Source organism: Thunnus maccoyii, chromosome 13, assembly GCF_910596095.1.
Source record: "Thunnus maccoyii chromosome 13, fThuMac1.1, whole genome shotgun sequence".
Taxonomy (NCBI): domain Eukaryota; kingdom Metazoa; phylum Chordata; class Actinopteri; order Scombriformes; family Scombridae; genus Thunnus; species Thunnus maccoyii.
In genome coordinates this window covers 117,732-135,267 of record NC_056545.1, presented here as the reverse complement: position 1 = coordinate 135,267, position 17,536 = coordinate 117,732, and the positions used below count along the sequence as shown (strand labels likewise).

General features: G+C 42.9%; 2 protein-coding genes across 3 annotated transcripts; one reads left to right on the top strand and one right to left on the bottom strand.

Annotated features, from left to right (window-relative positions):
- Window positions 1-72: 72 nt before the first annotated feature.
- On the bottom strand, window positions 73-6,387 carry pfdn1 (prefoldin subunit 1). 2 transcript variants are annotated; one of them, XM_042430779.1, is made up of 4 exons: window positions 6,281-6,387; window positions 4,645-4,811; window positions 3,820-3,904; window positions 73-214 (listed from the first exon to the last, which is right to left on the bottom strand). In XM_042430779.1, exons 1-4 carry the CDS (start codon window positions 6,311-6,313, stop codon window positions 131-133), a joined length of 369 nt encoding a protein of 122 aa, XP_042286713.1. In that variant the 5' UTR covers window positions 6,314-6,387; the 3' UTR covers window positions 73-130. The 2 variants fall into 2 exon arrangements, with proteins under 2 accessions (XP_042286713.1, XP_042286714.1); XM_042430780.1 differs by lacking the exon at window positions 6,281-6,387 and adding an exon at window positions 6,074-6,223.
- A 1,767-nt stretch (window positions 6,388-8,154) lies between these two features.
- Window positions 8,155-17,211, top strand: zgc:110540 (deoxynucleoside kinase). Its single transcript, XM_042430774.1, has 8 exons — window positions 8,155-8,386; window positions 11,620-11,738; window positions 11,821-11,904; window positions 14,283-14,392; window positions 14,474-14,621; window positions 16,512-16,627; window positions 16,871-16,970; window positions 17,062-17,211. Exons 1-8 carry the CDS (start codon window positions 8,302-8,304, stop codon window positions 17,086-17,088), a joined length of 789 nt encoding a protein of 262 aa, XP_042286708.1. The 5' UTR covers window positions 8,155-8,301; the 3' UTR covers window positions 17,089-17,211.
- The last annotated feature ends 325 nt before the right edge of the window (window positions 17,212-17,536 follow it).

The following is a 17,536-nucleotide window of genomic DNA, read 5'->3' as shown; positions in this document are numbered from 1 at the left end:
TATTTATTGATTAGTGGTGAGCTGCTGAATAAACCGTTCAAGTTTCTGATCATTTAAAAGAAAGACGCAGAGGAAGGTTCAACACTTTAATATGAACAGTTACTGACATATACACGTTATTGATTATTGATCACTGAGCTCTCCTGGACAGAAGCATCTCTCTGATGTTGTCTTCTGCCTCCTTCACGCTGCGTTCAAGGTACACCTTCTTCTGCTGGAAATAACAAAACACACACACAGTTAGACAGGTAACACACACCTGAACACACACTGCAGGTAACACACCTGGACACAGACCGAATCCCAGCGTCTTACAGACTTTGTGTCGGCTCAGCCTGCGAGGGTTTGGTTCTGTCCACCTGTCAGCAGGTGTGTGACGGTTCTCCGGCAGACGTTTTGAGTCTTTTATTCACACTTTGCCTGAGGGAATTACCCACAGTTCATAGCGTTGTGACGTTAAATCAGCGTTAAATACGGGGATACCAGGGGAAGCCCAGAAGCGTTAAAAAACCAGTAAACAAACTGGTAGGTGGTGGCTGTAACTGTCGTCCTCTGTGAGGAGACGTTCAGATCCGTCGGTCTCTGACGTTACTGTCGTGCACGTGATTATTTAATGTTTATCTGTTTTATACTTAAATGTATCGTGTACTTTATGACTGAGTAGTTTTTCTGCTTTTGTTTCAGTGATTTCACTGAGCCAGTCAGACATGTTCATATAAAATACTGAATAAAAGTCCCAAAACCACAATAATATGTAATACGTACAGTGATTTATTGCTTTCTATCCCTGTTCCTGTTTAAACCATTTCAAGCCCTCGCAGCCAATCACAATCACTTACCAGGTGACGGCAGTTACGTCTGTGAGGGTTTAGGTTTTAGGGTTAGGGTTCAGGTTTTAGGGTTAGGGTTCAGGGTTAGGTTTTAGGGTTCAGAGTTTAGGTTTTAGGGTTAGGGTTTAGGTTTTAGGGTTCGGGGTTCAGGTTTTAGGGTTAGGGTTCAGGTTTTAGGATTAGGGTTAGGGTTTAGGGTTCAAGTTTTAGAGTTAGGGTTCAGGATTTAGGGTTCAGGTATTAGGGTTTGGGGTTAGAGTTGAGGTTTTAGGGTTAGGGTTCAGGATTTAGAGTTTAGGGTTAGGTTTTAGGGTTCAGGGTTTAGGATTCAGGTTTTAGGGTTAGGGTTTAGAGTTTAGGTTTTAGGATTAGGGTTCAGGATTTAGGGTTCAGGGTTTAGGATTTAGGCTTTTAGGGTTAGAGTTCAGAGTTTAGGGTTAGGGTTCAGAGTTTAGGTTTTAGGGTTAGGGTTCAGGATTTAGAGTTTAGAGTTAGGGTTCAGGGTTAGGTTTTAGGGTTCAGGTATTAGGGTTTGGGGTTCAGGTTTTAGAGTTAGAGTTGAGGTTTTAGCGTCAGGGTTCAGGATTTAGAGTTTAGGGTTAGGTTTTAGGGTTCAGGGTTTAGGATTCAGGTTTTAGGGTTAGGGTTTAGAGTTTAGGTTTTAGGATTAGGGTTCAGGATTTAGGGTTCAGGGTTTAGGATTTAGGCTTTTAGGGTTAGAGTTTAGGGTTAGGGTTCAGAGTTTAGGTTTTAGGGTTAGGGTTCAGGATTTAGAGTTTAGGGTTAGGGTTCAGGTTTTAGGGTTAGAGTTCAGAGTTTAGGTTTTAGGATTAGGGTTCAGGATTTAGGGTTTGGGGGCCACTGGGATTGGGCCACACTGTAGGTGTTTGTGTGTGTCGTCTGATTTTTACATAAAAAAATCTGAGTTTGTAAGAAACAGTAAAGCTGTTTAAATGGTGAACTGGGTTAGGCTATTAGGTTCTGTCCAGTGTTTCCCGAGTTGACTGGTTCGGCCTGGCGGGCGGGTCGGGGGGTCAGCAGCCACATTTCTCTGTTCAGTGTCTTCAGGTTGGGCTAACTTATTGTTGCTAACTTTGGAGCTAACCCCCTTCACTTTTCCAGCAGTTGAGGAAACAACAGACGTGAATTTTCTTGGTCTTGAGAAGCTGCAACATTTATAAACTGACACACTGTAGTCTGTACTGAACATTTACTGACCCTGTAGTCTGTACTGAACATTTACTGACACACTGTAGTCTGTACTGTATATTTACTGACAACTGTAGTCTGTACTGGACACTTACTGACACTGTAGTCTGTACTGAACATTTACTGACACACTATAGTCTATACTGTATATTTACTGACAACTGTAGTCTGTACTGGACACTTACTGACACTGTAGTCTGTACTGAACATTTACTGACACACTGTAGTCTATACTGTATATTTACTGACAACTGTAGTCTGTACTGGACACTTACTGACACTGTAGTCTGTACTGAACATTTACTGACACACTGTAGTCTATACTGAACACTTACTGACACTGTAGTCTGTACTGAACACTTACTGACACTGTAGTCTGTACTGTATATTTACTGACAACTGTAGTCTGTACTGGACACTTACTGACACTGTAGTCTGTACTGTATATTTACTGACACTGTAGTCTGTACTGAACACTTACTGACACTGTAGTCTGTACTGTATATTTACTGACACTGTAGTCTGTACTGGACACTTACTGACACTGTAGTCTGTACTGGACACTTACTGACACTGTAGTCTGTACTGTATATTTACTGACACTGTAGTCTGTACTGTATATTTACTGACACACTGTAGTCTGTACTGAACACTTACTGACACTGTAGTCTGTACTGAACACTTACTGACACTGTAGTCTGTACTGTACATTAACTGACACACTGTAGTCTGTACTGTATATTTACTGACACGCTGTAGTCTGTACTGAACACTTACTGACACTGTAGTCTGTACTGTATATTTACTGACACACTGTAGTCTGTACTGAACACTTACTGACACTGTAGTCTGTACTGTACATTAACTGACACACTGTAGTCTGTACTGTATATTTACCGACACGCTGTAGTCTGTACTGAACACTTACTGACACTGTAGTCTGTACTGTATATTTACTGACACACTGTAGTCTGTACTGAACACTTACTGACACTGTAGTCTGTACTGAACACTTACTGACACTGTAGTCTGTACTGTATATTTACTGACACACTGTAGTCTGTACTGTATATTTACTGACGCTGTAGTCTGTACTGAACATTTACTGACACTGTAGTCTGTACTGTATATTTACTGACGCTGTAGTCTGTACTGAACATTTACTGACACTGTAGTCTGTACTGTATATTTACTGACACTGTAGTCTGTACTGAACATTTACTGACACTGTAGTCTGTACTGTATATTTACTGACACTGTAGTCTGTACTGTATATTTACTGACACTGTAGTCTGTATTATATATTTACTGACACTGTAGTCTGTACTGAACATTTACTGACACTGTAGTCTGTACTGTATATTTACTGACACTGTAGTCTGTACTGAACATTTACTGACACTGTAGTCTGTACTGTATATTTACTGACACTGTAGTCTGTACTGAACATTTACTGACACTGTAGTCTGTACTGTATATTTACTGACACTGTAGTCTGTACTGTATATTTACTGACACTGTAGTCTGTACTGAACATTTTTATGACACTCACTCGCTTACGCTCTGCCCTGTTTCTTAAAAGGAGCTACGCTACGCTACCTGCAGTTTCCATGACAACGACACAGACGTTGACTCACGTTTCAGAACGTGTCGTCTGGACGAGTCGAGAATCGAACCACCGATCAGCCGTTTAAAAAAACCCACTGAAATAACATGAACTGCTCAGCCAGCTGATCGCTGATCAATACCTGACTCATTGTGTGTATTTGTCTATTTGTACCTCAAGTTCTTTGATCTTCTCATCAGCTGTTTTCTGTTTGTCCGTCAGCTGATTATTGATCTCCTCCTTCGACTGCAGGATGAACCTGAAACACACACACACACACACACACAGGTGACCTTTAGAAATCCAGGTGTGTGTCTGATGAAGAGCACTCAGGTGAATAAAGGTCCTGCACACTTTTAGAGGATTTATGGTAACTGGGAATTTTATCAATAAACAGACGTCCAATCACAGACGTGCATTCTTAAAGGAGACTCTGATTTTCTCTGTTTGTGCCGTACAGATGTGCAGATGTACAGATGTGTAGATGTACAGATGTGCAGATGTGCGACGGCAGCAGATGTTTCAATTTTCTGATCAGCATTAAACTCAACAAAACAACAGCTGTTAATAAATCTCTGATTCTTCAGTAAAAAGTTAACTACGACTCCCAAGGTGCATTTCAGCCAGAAACAACCAATCACAGAGCTTAGAATTTGATCACATGCACCGCTGGCAGTGATCAGAAGTTGAAGATTATGCAGATTAAATCAGTTCACTTTGAGTGACTTCAGTAACCATGGCGACACGTTTTGTTTACAACTTCAGTAACCAAGCGTTTGGATTCACACCTATGACTGGCTTCTTCTCCATAGCAGCAGCAGCAGCCGAGGCTCATGGGTAATGTAGTATCTCAGGGACAGAATGAAGTGTAATCACTGTAAACTTATAGGTGGAACAAAGCTGTGACTTCTACACACGCCAACTTTAATCAATAATATGATCATTAGGTTTGTGTGTGTGTGTGTCACAGGTAACCTGGCCGTTGCCATGGAGACTCACATGCGTCCGACGCCCTCATACAGCCGTGTGTTGTCAGGCAGCGTGGTGATCTCAGCGTGAGTTAGCTTAGCATGTTTCTGAACACGAGTCAGCTGATCGATCTGCAGGTCGGCCAGCTTCACTTTCTGCTGCGTATCGATCATCTTCACCTGCAGCTCCGAGAACGCCTGCGGAGAGAGAGGTCTCACTCTGATTAAAAACACCTGAACAGCTTTCACCTGCAGGAGGTCTCGCTCTGATTAAATACACCTGAACAGCTTTCACCTGCAGGAGGTCTCGCTCTGATTAAATACACCTGAACAGCTTTCACCTGCAGGAGGTCTCGCTCTGATTAAAAACACCTGGACAGCTTTCACCTGCAGGAGGTCTCGCTCTGATTAAAAACACCTGGACAGCTTTCACCTGCAGGAGGTCTCGCTCTGATTAAAAACACCTGGACAGCTTTCACCTGCAGGAGGTCTCGCTCTGATTAAATACACCTGAACAGCTTTCACGTGCAGGAGGTCTCGCTCTGATTAAATACACCTGAACAGCTTTCACCTGCAGGAGGTCTCGCTCTGATTAAATACACCTGAACAGCTTTCACGTGCAGGAGGTCTCGCTCTGATTAAATACACCTGAACAGCTTTCACGTGCAGGAGGTCTCGCTCTGATTAAATACACCTGAACAGCTTTCACGTGCAGGAGGTCTCGCTCTGATTAAATACACCTGAACAGCTTTCACGTGCAGGAGGTCTCGCTCTGATTAAATACACCTGGACAGCTTTCACCTGCAGGAGGTCTCGCTCTGATTAAATACACCTGGACAGCTTTCACCTGCAGGAGGTCTCGCTCTGATTAAAAACACCTGGACAGCTTTCACCTGCAGGAGGTCTCGCTCTGATTAAAAACACCTGGACAACCTTCATCCATTCCATCATTTGAAACATTTCATCAGGGCAAAAAAAAAGCCCTTTAAAAACTTCATTTCCTGTTCTGGTGTTTCATAAAATAAAGGACAGAATACAACACACAACATCTGTACTGATGCGTTCACTGACACACACACATCTGTACTGATGCATTCACTGACACACAAACATCTGTACTGATGCGTTCACTGACACACACACATCTGTACTGATGCGTTCACTGACACACAAACATCTGTACTGATGCATTCACTGACACACACACATCTGTACTGATGCATTCACTGACACACAAACATCTGTACTGATGCGTTCACTGACACACACACATCTGTACTGATGCGTTCACTGACACACACACACACCTGTACTGATGCGTTCACTGACACACACACATCTGTACTGATGCGTTCACTGACCGGGCTGAGCTGCAGGTTTCTGTGACTCACAGACACTCAGTTTAACTCTGAACACTGAGAACAGTTACTGATAATCAGCTGCACGTGGACATCAGGTACTTGATACTGCTCGCGTGAGTGTAATGAATCAGGGTTAGCTCCTCGTGCTGCAGTTAGCTCGGCTGTTAGCTGTTAGTGTGTCGGCTCTTCATTAAACACAGACAGGTAGCGGCAGACAGACAGGTAGCGGCAGACAGACAGGTAAGAGCAGACAGACAGGTAAGAGCAGACAGACAGGTAAGAGCAGGGGAGTTTAACGCGCGGTACCTTCTTCAACTCCAGATCTATGGGCGCTGCCATCTTCTCTAACGCTGGATCCCTGTTACACAGTGCGCATGTGCAAAGACGACTTTCTTCTTCGTGTGTCCGGCAGACTGGGCAGGTTTAGCGCGCTGCTGCCTCCCACAGGTGTAGTGACGTCAGATGTATGTATGTCAGAACATACAGAACCTGTAGAACCTATAGAACATACAGAACATACAGAACCTATAGAATATATTGAACATATAGAACATGCAGAACCTGTAGAACCTCTAGAACCCATAGAACTTCTAAAACCTATAGAACATATTGATATACATTAATACATATTAATAAGAAGGCTATAAATCTCAAGAACACATCCATGAAGATTTAAGCAGGAGACTCCTGCACAGAGATCCAAACATCTGATACATCAGTGTTTCCTCAGGAAATATGCAGTTCATCTTATTTACAAAATAAGAAAACAGTTTGTGTTTTATAGTCTTTAAGTCCCTTTGTATGAAAAGACAAGAAGGAAATATGAGTTTTCAGCTGGAACACAGATGAAACTGATGTTATGAAAGTTTGAAGGAGGTGGAGTGAAGCTTTGAGTCCCATAATCAGAACTTTTCCACTGTTTGTGTCCAGTTGAAGTTGAACGTTAAAGGGTCCCTGAAGTTCTGCCTGCTTGATTCTCAGCCACAGCAGCCGTCAGCAAAGAGGATTATGACTCACTGTTTTCTGTCACCTTTTTAATTATCTGTTTTTCTAACTGTTTGACTCTCACCTTGCACTCTTTTAGCTCCTCTGAACTGCACTGTTTTAGCTCTTGCAGCTAGCACGTTGCTATGCTAACGTCCTCCATGTGGCCGTCCACACGTTTAACAAGTGAGTCGATAGTTTTCAGTTTAGTTTCCACTGATTTGTTCGTTGTGTCTTCTGAAGACAAACCTTTGCTTTCTTCTCCATGTGGACTTTGTCGGCGTCTCGTTACCTCTGTCCCGTTTGTTGGAGCTGGAAGTTTCTCAAGCTGAGGCTCAACTGTGTTCTGCTCCGTCTTTGAACTGGACGGTTTTAGATACTGAAGACTTCTTATTTTTTATCATGTTTCAATAACTGTTACGTTTGGACTCCTTTTGCAGAACTCGGAGGGATGTGACTGCTCAGCGAGCCATCCAACCAGAACTCCTGTATTATCCCAAAGTCTAGAAGAGAACAATTGAATTATTCACCAGCACCAACACACCTCCTAACCTCAAGCCATTTTTTTTCCCAGGATGGTGAAGTCATGACCTGCCGTACTCTGCCTCTTATTGGTTAGTACTCGTTGCCTCCGTCGGTTTGGATGGTTAGGTTTCAATCTTTTTATTATCAAAAATACAAAAAATACATTTCTTGGGTATAAACCACATCAGTACACTCCTTGCATAGTGACCCTTTAGTACAAGTGTAGATGAGCCATTTTTCAGACATGCCATTGAAAAGATCCATTTTTAAATGGATGTATGATGTATAATTTCTTTGTTTGAACACTGACAAACAGCAGCAGAGTGAAACATCTTTGTTTGAACACTGACAAACAGCAGCAGAGTGAAACATCTTTGTTTGAACACCGACAAACAGCAGCAGAGTGAAACATCTTTGTTTGAACACCGACAAACAGCAGCAGAGTGAAACATCTTTGTTTGAACATTGACAAACAGCAGCAGAGTGAAACATCTTTGTTTGAACACCGACAAACAGCAGCAGAGTGAAACATCTTTGTTTGAACACTGACAAACAGCAGCAGAGTGAAACATCTTTGTTTGAACACCGACAAACAGCAGCAGAGTGAGACATCTTCTCCTCTGTGTTGTAAGAGAATATCTCAGCTCCCAGTTATTCCCGCCCCCGGAAACGGAATTATATCTGCGCGCGGGATTTAACTTTAGAAGCAGCGCGCGGCGGCAGCTCGAGCTCAGTCGGTTTCCCTCCGAGCGGAGAACAAAAAACAAACAAACAAACAAACCGCAGAGATAAATAACCGACAGGACCCTGATCTAAACATGGCGACTCCACCGAAGAGAGCGCGCGGTGTTCCCGCCGGTTTCTCCCGCAGAGAGAAGAAGATCTCCATCGAGGGAAACATCGGTGAGTTCAGTCCCGGTTTTCTCGTTAAACTCCGGTAAACTGTGAGTTCAGTCCCGGTTCTTCCCGTTAAACTCCGGTAAACTGTGAGTTCAGTCCCGGTTCTTCCCGTTAAACTCCGGTAAACTGTGAGTTCAGTCCCGGTTCTTCCCGTTAAACTCCGGTAAACTGTGAGTTCAGTCCCGGTTCTTCCCGTTAAACTCCGGTAAACTGTGAGTTCAGTCCCGGTTCTTCTCGTTAAACTCCGGTAAACTGTGAGTTCAGTCCCGGTTCTTCCCGTTAAACTCCGGTAAACGGTGCAGTTTGATGTATTTCAGGTTCATGACTTTGTGTCCATTTTGTTTGGCTGTGCTGATGCGCGGGCAGTAAGATGGAGGCCGGTCAGCTCTGTCGGTTCTCTGTCCCGCCGTCACGTAGCGGATTGGCGCCAAGAAACCCATCAGATAAACAAAGTAGTGCGTTCATAATCAAACACAGTTAATATTATATAATGTACTTACTTATATTAACTATTATACACAGTATATCTAAATATAATCTATAAACTGTAACATACATCATATTTATAATCTATAAACTGTAACATACATCATATTTATAATCTATAAACTGTAACATACATATTTATAATCTATAAACTGTAACATACATCATATTTATAATCTGTAAACTGTAAAATACATCATATTTATAATCTATAAACTGTAACATACATCATATTTATAATCTATAAACTGTAACATACATATTTATAATCTATAAACTGTAACATACATCATATTTATAATCTGTAAACTGTAAAATACATCATATTTATAATCTATAAACTGTAACATACATCATATTTATAATCTATGAACTGTAACATACATATTTATAATCTATAAACTGTAACATACATCATATTTATAATCTATAAACTGTAAAATACATCATATTTATAATCTATAAACTGTAACATACATCATATTTATAATCTATAAACTGTAACATACATCATATTTATAATCTATAAACTGTAAAATACATCATATTTATAATCTATAAACTGTAACATACATCATATTTATAATCTATAAACTGTAAAATACATCATATTTATAATCTATGAACTGTAAAATGCATCATATTTATAATCTATAAACTGTAACATACATCATATTTATAATCTATAAACTGTAAAATACATCATATTTATAATCTATAAACTGTAAAATACATCATATTTATAATCTATGAACTGTAACATACATAATATTTATAATCTATAAACTGTAACATACATCATATTTATAATCTATAAACTGTAACATACATCATATTTATAATCTATAAACTGTAACATACATCATATTTATAATCTATAAACTGTAAAATACATCATATTTATAATCTATAAACTGTAACATACATCATATTTATAATCTATAAACTGTAAAATACATCATATTTATAATCTATAAACTGTAACATACATCATATTTATAATCTATAAACTGTAAAATACATCATATTTATAATCTATGAACTGTAAAATACATCATATTTATAATCTATAAACTGTAACATACATCATATTTATAATCTATAAACTGTAAAATACATCATATTTATAATCTATGAACTGTAACATACATCATATTTATAATCTATAAACTGTAAAATACATCATATTTATAATCTATAAACTGTAACATACATCATATTTATAATCTATAAACTGTAACATACATCATATTTATAATCTATAAACTGTAAAATACATCATATTTATAATCTATAAACTGTAACATACATCATATTTATAATCTATAAACTGTAAAATACATCATATTTATAATCTATGAACTGTAAAATACATCATATTTATAATCTATAAACTGTAACATACATCATATTTATAATCTATAAACTGTAAAATACATCATATTTATAATCTATAAACTGTAAAATACATCATATTTATAATCTATGAACTGTAACATACATAATATTTATAATCTATAAACTGTAACATACATCATATTTATAATCTATAAACTGTAAAATACATCATATTTATAATCTATGAACTGTAACATACATCATATTTATAATCTATGAACTGTAACATACATCATATTTATAATCTGTGAACTGTAACATACATCATATTTATAATGTATAAACTGTAAAATACATCATATTTATAATCTATACACTGTAAAATACATCATATTTATAATCTATAAATTGTAAAATACATCATATTTATAATCTATAAATTGTAAAATACATCATATTTATAATCTATACACTAACATACATCATATTTATAATCTATACACTGTAAAATACATCATATTTATAATCTATGAACTGTAACATACATCAAATTTATAATCTATAAACTGTAAAATACATCAAATTTATAATCTATAAACTGTAAAATACATCATATTTATAATCTATAAACTGTAAAATACATCATATTTATAATCTATGAACTGTAACATACATCATATTTATAATCTATAAACTGTAACATACATCATATTTATAATCTATAAACTGTAAAATACATCATATTTATAATCTATAAACTGTAAAATACATCATATTTATAATCTATGAACTGTAACATACATCATATTTATAATCTATGAACTGTAACATACATCATATTTATAATCTATAAACTGTAACATACATCATATTTATAATCTATAAACTGTAAAATACATCATATTTATAATCTATAAACTGTAAAATACATCATATTTATAATCTATAAACTTTACTACCATAAACTTTATTAGCCTACATGAATACAGAGTTACTGAATTTTGACTGTTTCTAAACACAAATCATCATCACAAACCACACCTGTCTGTCTGTCTCTGACTCAGCTGTCTGTCTGTCTCTGACTCAGCTGTCTGTCTGTCTCTGACTCAGCTGTCTGTCTGTCTCTGACTCACCTGTCTGTCTGTCTCTGACTCACCTGTCTGTCTCTCTCTGACTCACCTGTCTGTCTGTCTCTGACTCACCTGTCTCTCTGTCTCTGACTCACCTGTCTGTCTGTCTCTGACTCACCTGTCTCTCTGTCTCTGACTCACCTGTCTGTCTGTCTCTGACTCACCTGTCTCTCTCTGACTCACCTGTCTGTCTGTGACTCACCTGTCTGTCTCTCTCTGACTCACCTGTCTGTCTCTGACTCACCTGTCTGTCTCTCTCTGACTCACCTGTCTGTCTCTCAGCTGCAGGTAAGTCTACGTTTGTGCGCCTCCTGCAGGCAGCGTCGGAGGACTGGGAGGTGATACCTGAGCCCATCGGGAAATGGTGCAACGTCCAGAACGACAGCGACGACGTTTACCAGGTGAATATGTCACACCTGATGATGTCACACAATGACATCACTGTCCTTTCAGAATAAAGTGCTGATGTTAAACTGTCTGCAGGAGTTGAGTTCGTCTCAGAAGAGCGGAGGAAACCTGCTGCACATGCTCTATGACAAACCCAGCCGCTGGTCCTACACCTTCCAGGTACGCCTGACCCCTCCCCCTGATCCACATGACCCCTCCCCCCGATCCACATGACCCTCCCCCTGACTACATGCTGACCCCTCCCCCTGACCCACATGACTCCTCCCCTGATCCACATGACCCCTCCCCCTGACCCACATGACTCCTCCCCCTGATCCACATGACCCTCCCCCTGACTACATGCTGGCCCCTCCCCCTGACCCACATGACCCCTCCCCCTGACCCACATGACCCCTCCCCCTGACCCACATGACTCCTCCCCCTGATCCACATGACCCTCCCCCTGACTACATGCTGACCCCTCCCCCTGATCCACATGACCCCTCCCCCTGATCCACATGACTCCTCCCCCTGACTACATGCTGACCCCTCCCCCTGACTACATGCTGACCCCTCCCCCGATCCACATGACCCCTCCCCCGATCCACATGACCCCTCCCCCTGACCCACATGACTCCTCCCCCTGACTACATGCTGACCCCTCCCCCTGACTACATGCTGACCCCTCCCCCTGACCCACATGACCCCTCCCCCTGATCCACATGACCCCTCCCCCTGATCCACATGACCCTCCCCCTGATCCACATGACTCCTCCCCCTGACTACATGCTGACCCCTCTCCCTGATCCACATGACCCCCCCGATCCACATGACCCCTCCCCCTGATCCACATGACTCCTCCCCCTGACTACATGCTGACCCCTCCCCCTGACCCACATGACCCCTCCCCCTGATCCACATGACCCTCCCCCTGATCCACATGACCCTCCCCCTGATCCACATGACCCCCCCCGATCCACATGACCCCCCCGATCCACATGACCCCTCCCCCTGATCCACATGACTCCTCCCCCTGACTACATGCTGACTCCTCCCCCTGATCCACATGACCCCTCCCCCTGACCCACATGACCCCTCCCCCTGATCCACATGACCCTCCCCCTGATCCACATGACCCCTCCCCCTGATCCACATGACCCTCCCCCTGATCCACATGACTCCTCCCCCTGACTACATGCTGACCCCTCTCCCTGATCCACATGACCCCCCCGATCCACATGACCCCTCCCCCTGATCCACATGACTCCTCCCCCTGACTACATGCTGACCCCTCCCCCTGACCCACATGACCCCTCCCCCTGATCCACATGACCCTCCCCCTGATCCACATGACTCCTCCCCCTGACTACATGCTGACCCCTCCCCCTGATCCACATGACCCCCCCCGATCCACATGACCCCCCCGATCCACATGACCCCTCCCCCTGATCCACATGACTCCTCCCCCTGACTACATGCTGACTCCTCCCCCTGATCCACATGACCCCTCCCCCTGATCCACATGACCCCTCCCCCTGATCCACATGACCCTCCCCCTGATCCACATGACCCCTCCCCCTGATCCACATGACCCTCCCCCTGATCCACATGACTCCTCCTACTAAACATCTCAGGTGGTGATGAGATCAACAGATGGAGCTGTTTCACCACAACTAACTGTCTGTCTCTCTACCTGTCTCTCTCTACCTGTCTGTCTCTACCTGTCTGTCTCTCTCTACCTGTCTGTCTCTCTACCTGCCTGTGTCTACCTGTCTGTCTCTCTACCTGTCTCTCTCTACCTGTCTGTGTCTACCTGTCTCTCTCTACCTGTCTGTCTCCACCTGTCTGTCTCTCTCTACCTGTCTCTCTCTACCTGTCTGTGTCTACCTGTCTCTCTCTACCTGTCTGTCTCTCGCTACCTGTCTGTGTCTACCTGTCTGTCTCTCTACCTGTCTGTCTCTCTACCTGTCTGTCTCTCCACCTGTCTGTCTCTCTCTACCTGTCTGTCTCCACCTGTCTGTCTCTCCACCTGTCTGTCTCTCTCTACCTGTCTGTCTCTCTACCTGTCTGTCTCTCCACCTGTCTGTCTCTCTCTACCTGTCTGTCTCTCTCTACCTGTCTGTCTCTCTCTACCTGTCTGTCTCTCTACCTGTCTGTCTCTCTCTACCTGTCTGTCTCTCTACCTGTCTGTCTCTCTCTACCTGTCTGTCTCTCTCTACCTGTCTGTCTCTCTCTACCTGTCTGTCTCTCTACCTGTCTGTCTCTCTCTACCTGTCTGTCTCTCTCTACCTGTCTGTCTCTCTACCTGTCTGTCTCTCTCTACCTGTCTGTCTCTCTCTACCTGTCTGTCTCTCTCTACCTGTCTGTCTCTCTACCTGTCTGTGTCTCTACCTGTCTGTCTCTCTCTACCTGTCTGTCTCTCTCTACCTGTCTGTCTCTCTCTACCTGTCTGTCTCTCTACCTGTCTGTCTCCACCTGTCTGTCTCTCCACCTGTCTGTCTCTCTCTACCTGTCTGTCTCTCTACCTGTCTGTCTCTCTCTACCTGTCTGTCTCTCAGAGCTATGCGTGTCTCAGCAGAGTTCGTTCTCAGCTTCAGTGTCCGTCAGTCAAAGTCCAGCAGGCAGAGAAACCTGTTCAGTTCTACGAGCGCTCCGTCTACTCCGACAGGTAAAGACACACCTGAGACAGGTGAGTACAGGCGGTACAGCGGACGGTACTGCAGTAACGCTGTGTACTGTGTGTGTGCAGGTACGTGTTTGCGTCCAACCTGTTTGAGTGTGGTAACCTCACAGACACGGAGTGGAGCGTTTATCAAGACTGGCACACCTGGTTACTGAACCAGTTTGAGAGCGACATCGCCCTGGACGCCATCATCTACCTGAGAGCACAACCACAGGTAATAAAGCTGCTGCTGCCGGTCTCTCAGAGCAGGTCTAGACTGAACTCTTTAATCTACAGAGACCCAACGTCCCTCCACGAGGCTGACGCTCTACGTTTAAGATTTTCCTCTAATCGACCTTCCTGAACTAACTTCAACGATTTCTTCATTGAACCATCAATCTGTCTCTAAGACCCCATCCCAACTAGGCTGCTGGAGGAGGTCTTACCCTTAGTTAGATATGATCAGTCTGTCTTATGTACCACAGTCCTTTAAAGTAGCTGTAATTAAACCTCTTCATCATATCTTGAAGAGCTCATAATACCGTATTATCCCACTAGAACACTGTGCTCCCAGTATGCAGCTTACTGGTGGTTCCTACAGTCTTTAAAAGTAGAATGGGAGGCAGAGCCTTCAGCTATCAGGCTCCTCTTCTATGGAACCATCTACCGGATTCAGTCCGGGGTGCAGACACCCTCTCTATGTTTAAGAGTAGGCTTAAAACTTTCCTTTTTGATAAAGCTTATAGTTAGGGCCGACCAGGCTCGCCTTGGATCAGCCCTTAGTTATGCTGCTATAGGCCTAGACTACTGGTGGACTTCCCATGATGCACTGAGCTCCTCTCTCCTCCTCCTCCTCTCCATCTGTATGCATTCATGTAACATCAATGCATGTCACTAACTTTGCTTCTTCCCCGGAGTTTTTTGTGCTTTCTGGTCTCGCAGGAAACCTTCAGCTACTATTATTGTTGTTGTTGTTGTTGTTGTTGTTGTGCTTCTCTGTGTCTCTCTCCTTCTTTCTGTCTCAACCCATCCGGTCGAGGCAGACGGCGCCACCTAGAGTCCGGTTCTGCTTGAGGTTTCTTCCTGTTTTTCCTGCTGATGGAGGAACGTTGGGTCTCTGTAGATGAAAGAGTTCAGACCTGCTCTCTGTGGGAAGAGTCCTGAGATTGAAGACTTTCTAATGAGTTATAATGAAGTTCAGGTCTAGAGTTGATAATGAGGCTGCGACTCCTCCTCCTCGGCCAGTGTCTGGAGGAATGTGAGTATTAATATGACTGGGAGGACTGGATTCATTTAGACTGACATGTTCTTCATGACACAGCCAGGTTTCAGTAAGACAATCAATCAATATGATGATATGAGATTAGATCGTTTACTAATACGGCTTCAGATGACAGAGATCTAATGTTCAAGAGTCCACCAGGTCTTCCCCAGAAAGTCTGCCAGTTATCTATGAAGCCCACATCGTTTGCTGGACACCACCTCGACAGCCAGCGGTTGAATGATGACATGTGACTATACATGACATCACTGGTCAGATCAGGCAGCGGTCCAGAGGAAACTACAGAGTCCCACATTGTTTCTGCATATTAACAAACCGACTCAGCATTGATCTTAGTGACCTCTGATTGGTGTAATCAGGAGTCGTTCCCACCGACGTGAATAACAATCGTCTCATATTTACGTTTATTCTCAGCCAGCAGTTTAAATGTGATTCAGTGTCGTCCGCTCTGGTCCCAGGAATACATTTAACTATAGCTGCTGCTGTCGATAACTTCACGTTTCTGACTATGGAGCTGCCGATAATCAGAGAGCACAAGCAGGTGTGTTACTGAGGGGGGAGAACCAGTTAGAAACATGAACTGGTTGGTGGTGTACCGTGGGCTTCTGCTTAGGGCCGCCCCGGCCTCCCGGCTTCCCGGCAACGAGTGTTTGAGCAGAACTAGTGAAGGTTTAACGAACAGCTGGTAATTATCTGCAGAAATGAAGAATAAAGCAAAATTAACTTCAGCAACCGGAGATGAGACGGTACTACTGCCGCAGTACACCTGTCACAGAGTTACACCTGAACATATTATATGTCAGTGGTGCATTCAGGCTCACGGTGAGTGTCTGTGTGTTTCAGCGCTGTATGCAGCGGCTGCTGCACCGCGGCAGGGAGGAGGAACAGGGGATCCCTCTGGAGTACCTGGAACAGCTTCACTTCAAACACGAGTCCTGGCTCTTCCACAGGAACCTCAGGTACGCACTGAGCGCGCTCACAACACGGCGCACTGAGCGCGCTCACAACACGGCGCACTGAGCGCGCTCAGAGCATCCCTTTAGAGTCTGTACATTAAAAGTTATGTTTGATTTAAAGCTGTTTTTGTGGTGCATTCAGGGTCAGACTCAGGAAACTGACATTACATTACTGTGTGTGTGTGTGTGTGTGTGTGTGTGTGTGTGTGTGTGTGTGTGTGTGTGTGTGTGTGTGTGTGTGTGCAGGTTGGACTTTGAGTACCTGAACGAGCTTCCCGTCCTCGTCTTGGACGTTGATGACGACTTTAAGAGCGACCGCATCAAACAGGCGGCGATCGTTGACAAAGTGAGAATTCTTCTTTATTTTCTGTCTTTGATTCAACGTTTCAGATGATTTGTATGTTGTTGTTTTTTTTTCATCTATCGTCTGTTTTCAGGTACGAGAGTTCCTCGCCACGCTGTAGATCTTCACCGACCAGCTTGTGATGCGAGCAGCGGGCTCTTCTGATTGGACGACCGCGTCACACTTTGTAAATGTTTCGTGTTTTCTGCTGAAGCTGTCGGATTCTTTTAAAGCAGAACTTCAGTGTAAAGATTCAGACTTTTAGTCTCTTCACTTGTATATTTTTATTTTGTAATCAAATGTTAAAATGTCAGTCAGTAAAGCTGTGAGTGTGTGTGTGTGTGTGTGTGTGTGTGTGTGTGTGTGTGTGTGTGTTAGTGTGTGTGTGTGTGTGTGTGTGTGTGTGTGTGTTAGAAACACGTATTTACTTGAATTAGTTTCATATTTATGCTTCAGTCTGAATCATTTTATCTTCTGGGAGCTAATAATGAGCCGTCTGTGAACGCACCACGATGCCTTCAGGTTTCTGTATGAATCTGTCAGTTTGAATAAATTAACACTCGGACTGA

Coding starts and splice junctions, on each gene's coding strand:
- pfdn1 (XM_042430779.1), bottom strand. CDS start 6,313: ATGGCAGCGCCCATAGATCTGGAGTTGAAGAAG. Junction 4,812..6,280: donor TAGATCTGGAGTTGAAGAAG/GTACCGCGCGTT, acceptor CTCTCTCCGCAG/GCGTTCTCGGAGCTGCAGGT. Junction 3,905..4,644: donor TATGAGGGCGTCGGACGCAT/GTGAGTCTCCAT, acceptor TGTGTGTTTCAG/GTTCATCCTGCAGTCGAAGG.
- zgc:110540 (XM_042430774.1), top strand. CDS start 8,302: ATGGCGACTCCACCGAAGAGAGCGCGCGGTGTTCCCGCCGGTTTCTCC. Junction 11,739..11,820: donor ACAGCGACGACGTTTACCAG/GTGAATATGTCA, acceptor AACTGTCTGCAG/GAGTTGAGTTCGTCTCAGAA. Junction 14,622..16,511: donor ACCTGAGAGCACAACCACAG/GTAATAAAGCTG, acceptor TGTGTGTTTCAG/CGCTGTATGCAGCGGCTGCT.